This window comes from Antrostomus carolinensis, unplaced genomic scaffold (assembly GCF_000700745.2).
Source record: "Antrostomus carolinensis isolate BGI_N321 unplaced genomic scaffold, ASM70074v2 scaffold50728, whole genome shotgun sequence".
Lineage (NCBI taxonomy): Eukaryota > Metazoa > Chordata > Aves > Caprimulgiformes > Caprimulgidae > Antrostomus > Antrostomus carolinensis.
In genome coordinates, this window is record NW_010331897.1 from 9271 (window position 1) to 14058 (window position 4788).

General features: G+C 38.4%; 1 protein-coding gene across 1 annotated transcript in view; it reads left to right on the forward strand.

The window, feature by feature from the left end:
• Nucleotides 1-447: 447 nt before the first annotated feature.
• NKD1 (NKD inhibitor of Wnt signaling pathway 1) overlaps nt 448-4788 on the forward strand; it is a gene marked incomplete at its 5' end in the record, with an annotated part of 36671 nt that continues 32330 nt past the window's right edge. The window contains one exon of the mRNA XM_010173319.1: nt 448-505. Within this exon, the coding sequence (XP_010171621.1) occupies nt 448-505 (58 nt within the window). The remainder of the gene's footprint in view (nt 506-4788) is intronic.

The window sequence follows — 4788 nt, forward strand, 5'->3', positions numbered from 1 at the left end:
TTGGGTGACCTCTGGCATATGAAAGTTTTTTGTTTGTTGGTGGAACCAAGTGATAACATTCCTCTGTGGGTACTGAAGGGCTTATTTCTCCTTTATCATTCCCATTTGGAGTTTCTTATCTTGTATGATTGACAGAACATAGAAATGCTAAATATTAATCTACTTTGTAAAAGCATTTGAATATGAAAACTTTCTTCTTTCCCCTGTACAATCTAGTAATCTCCATTAAATTTTTGTACTAACGTATGTCCAGAGTATTGTAAAATAGCACCAAATGCATTGACTACCACTAATAGAGTAATTGATTTATTTCCTGGAAAACAACTTCTGTGCTTTCTCTAGTGTTTTAAATTAATCCTGTCAGTAATAAATACATATTCTTAACACCTCAACACTTTGTATATACTATATTTGTCATTAATTTATTTTTTATTTTTTTTTAAACAGGATTTATCTGGGGAAGGCTACAGAGACACTATTGGTGATGAACACTTTCATCTAGAAGGTATTTAAAGAACAATTTTTCTTGGTTAATATTAAAGGACATTGGAGTAAGTCAGTGAACAGTTAGTGTGAGAATGCTGTTCTTGATATACTGATGTGTCATTTGCCTGACAAAACTGCTAAGATGGGAATAGGGTATTATTTCTGTATGTCCTACCACTGTCATCCTAGTATCAAAAAAAATCACCCAGTTGTATCATAGAGACCAAGTGTTTTAATTCAAGGTCTCACGATTTTTTTTCCAGGTAGTTCTCTTGACATTGGTAGCAGTAGTGAATATCGCTGTCCCCAGCAGAGGTGGCAGATGTGATCACTGAAAACATTAGCATTGGGGTTTGCGATGCGCTTCACACCCTTTTGTGTTACTCAAACCAGACTTAGAAACTCCTGCATTAATTTCCAATAAAGACCAGAGACTCTTACTCAATACATTTCTCTCGAATATGAACGGAATCATTATTGCCTCAGATAACTTCTTCTTTCCAAGGCTCATCTCCTCTCTTCCTCTGTAATCAAGCCTCTCCTTGCACTGGAGGTGGAATCATTGTTGTGGTGGGAAAGGCCTTCAGGGACCTTGAGTATGGACACTTTATTCTGTGTGCCAGGGAACACATCTGAGGTACCTTGAACGTCATTGAGCAATTAGGGTTGATGAACGGAAGAGATTAGTTTGACAACACTGTTGCTCATTCTTTTAAAAGAACAAGGAAATGAGGCTTCATAAACTCTCTGGGAAACTCTCTAGTATTAAACAAGTGGTTGTGTGGGCTATATGCTAGATTTACATTATAGGCTAGTGGAAACAATATGCCCAGTTTATTTAGAGCAATGAACCATGTCAAGCTTAACTTGGAGATTTATGTCCTTTTGTAGTCCAGTCACTTGCTTCTGGTGGTAGATACTCCTGTCGAAACAAATCTTGAAAGATTCTCTATGCCTGTCTTCCAGTTCCTTACCAGTGAAATGTGTTAATATACCGTGTTTCTTGGATCCCATGTTTCTGTCATGTCTGTAGTTTACAAAGAATGTTCCCTGGTATGTGCCTGCAACATAGGAGGTCGATTTCAACTGGTGCTTGTAGGCTACTGTTGAACACAAAAGCAAGATACGCTTGCCATGATAAAGTCAGTGCTTGATAAAAGTTTTTCAGTATTTAACTTCACCAGTTTTCCTTTCTGCTCATAGTAGGACATAACTCTAATGAAAGGTAGCTTTTGAATTTTCAGAATTGTAGAAGAATCTACTTAACACAGGATATTAAATGTCAGTGAGGTGAATAATTTCATTTTTCTGTGTCTCATTCTACCTTTCCTTGCTGCTAATTATTTCTTGCTTTGTTGTGTAGAATTGTCTTGCACAGCAAACATAATATTCAATATATAATATTTCCAAGCTAGTCAGCAGCATGATTGTTTTTAATAGAGTGTAAAACCTTTCAGGCTACTGTAATTTCAGTCTTTCACCAGTTTTACATTATACCTTCTGATGCGTCTCATTTCTTATGAAGCAGCTGAGTAGTGAAGACAAGATTTAGATACCAGCAGGTGGTCCTTTCTTTGTGCGCTACCACTGGAGAAGAGCTGTTCTATGGCATCTTTCCAGTTGGGAGCCAGGTAACTGTTGCCATCCAGTGCTCAGGCAAACACATGCAGCTTGCCAAGGCTTGGTCCTCATCCCTTCTGGTCTCAAATCTCCAGGCTATGCTGGGGACAGTGTTAGCCACTTCCCTCTTGAATGGAATATTGAAAAATCTTATAATTAACAGATGATACTGGAAGCATTGTGTTAAAGCAGGGTGCTTTCACCCTTTTTTTATAACTCCATGCTTTTTACTGGCATACTATTTTTTGATGATTGTGATAGTACTAGCATAAAATTGTGATAATAGCATAAAGTAAAGCTGAAACACGATTTGAGACCCTTATTAGGGCACAGCTTGAATTCTGTGTGGCTTAGGTACAAGATGACCACTGTCATGGCTCTTCTCTGCATAGAAATGTTTTGTGTGAAAAAGAATTAATATTCTAGAAAGTATATTAATCTTTCCATCTAAAATAGTTGTTCTGCCTTTAGTTTGCTACCTCAGTCTTCGCATATGTACTGGTGTAACACATATATGTTGAATGATTATACTTTCATCTGTCATATATATATATATGACATATATGTTTATATGTCAGATAACATCAACATCATAGATAACTAGTTTCAGAGACAGGGAGCTGTAACACACTGAAACATGGTTGGTTGGGCTAAGCTCACAAAGGACACAAATGGCAAAACAAAGACTTGAACGCAGCTCCACCAAGTACCAGGCAAGTGTCCAATCAATGAACTATACTCTTGTCTTCATAAATACACAGTAGGGATGGAAAAAATGAAAAGAGAAACATTTCTCAGATTTGCAAAAAAGCACAGCAGGTGCCACAGTTCTCGGTTAGGGGAAAGTTATAGCCTTCACACTCAGAGACTATTGGAGAATAAATCCGAGTTCTTCAGAAGACTCTGACTGAAAAGACAAAGTGGCAATAAGAGAAATAATTGAATTCCTTTTTTTGTTTTACATAGCCAAGTTCATTACCTTTTTTTTTTCCCTTCCTCTCTTTTTTCCCCGTCTTAGCTGTCTGAGCAGTACAGATAAAAAGAACTCTCTCTGCTGGATTTAACTTCTGTGTTGTTATGTAAAGCTTGATCAAATCCTTTCGTCTTAACAGACTTAACTGGCCAACAGCAAAAGGCTCGGGATTCTGGGATTAAGATTGTATTTGGTAAGAGGACTGGTGCATTAGTGCTTTCTTTTGAACTATAGAAAGAACAAAGTAAACATCAAAAGCATTAAGCCACGAGAGCGGATTGTTGACTCAATGTTGCTGCATGACAAGAGGTTAGAACTCAATAGTGGCGATTCTGTTTACTGAGTGCTGTGCAGAAAGAAACAGTTTGGCCAGTATTGTCTGTTATATCCAGCACCTGCATTTGATTTTGCTGCTGGGCAAGTCAGTAAATTGAAATTTTTGGATTTTCTCTTATGTGGTCAGTGATTTCCTTAGATAAGAGACACCAATGGGAACGTCAGTCTCTTCTTATATTACTCATACTCTGTTTCCCTTTTTCTTCTGTCATTAATAATATGACAGTTGATATAGGTTCTGTAGTGGATTCATTTGCAACTTTAACTCCAAGTTTAGCAGTGCTTTCCCTCTGCATTCCAGCGACTTCCACTTGCCAAACTTAGAGGACTCAAGCAATCTGCTGTGGCTGTGTACAAACTTCTCACGCTTGAGCTTTCTTGTCCAACAGTTTCTGCACAGGAAGCATGTGCTTCATCGCTCTTCATGTCTAGGATAAAAGAGCTTGCATTTTCTCTTCCTTGTCCCTAGATAGAATAGTAGGTTGCCAGAACTGAATGGCTGGAGGTGGCTCTGAAAGAAGTCACAAAAACTAGCATGGACATTGGGAGCTATTTTTAATTTCATTTCAGTGGTGAAGCTAAAATGGCAGGCAGGAATTGAAGGTAGCATTAAACAGCAAGTCACTCTTCCATCATGATGACATACTGGTGGCTCAGAAAGGTATCTGTTATTAATGTAATCAATAATGACTTCCAAGTTCTCTCTCTGCTCTTCAAGGCATAAGTAAGCTTTTTAATGAATTGTTCAAGAGTCCTGCCCTTGTTTTCCAGAACTTTTTTCACCTCTTTTTTCCAGATGCTTTGGGAAATTTTCACAGCTAAAGCACGTAGACCAGGAGGGCTTTCTTATCCCTTGAACATTTAGAAGCTCTTCAGAGCAGCCTGTTTTCTCCCTGCTTGTGACATCTGAACCAGAAGCAGGAAGATCTTCCTCTGACACAGAGTAATTGTGGAAAAGAGGCAGTTTCCTATTTGTCTCAATACAAGCTCTCCCAAGCCCAGTGGGATATAGCTATCAGTCAATTTGGCTGCCTTTTGGAGTTGAAGGTGAAGTCCTTAAGCTCAGGAATCACAGGATCAGAATCCTGTGATATATATAACTATATCTAGTTATATAATAATGCGTTTTCTCGTGTCACTGTTCTCCTGAAAAGTATGATTTAAGTGTTTCTAGTAACCAGAAATCTTGCATCTCTGTAAGATCAGTCTAGCCCTGTACCTGTCAGAGAAGCCCTCTTGGGCTAATAGCAATCTGGTCCCTGTTTCATTTGTCAGCGGAGAGTGATGTCTTGATTATTATTCTCTCAACAGAAGACGGGAGAAGATCCAAGCCTTCCTGGTGCCTTATCTGAACATGATACCCAAAGTCCTGC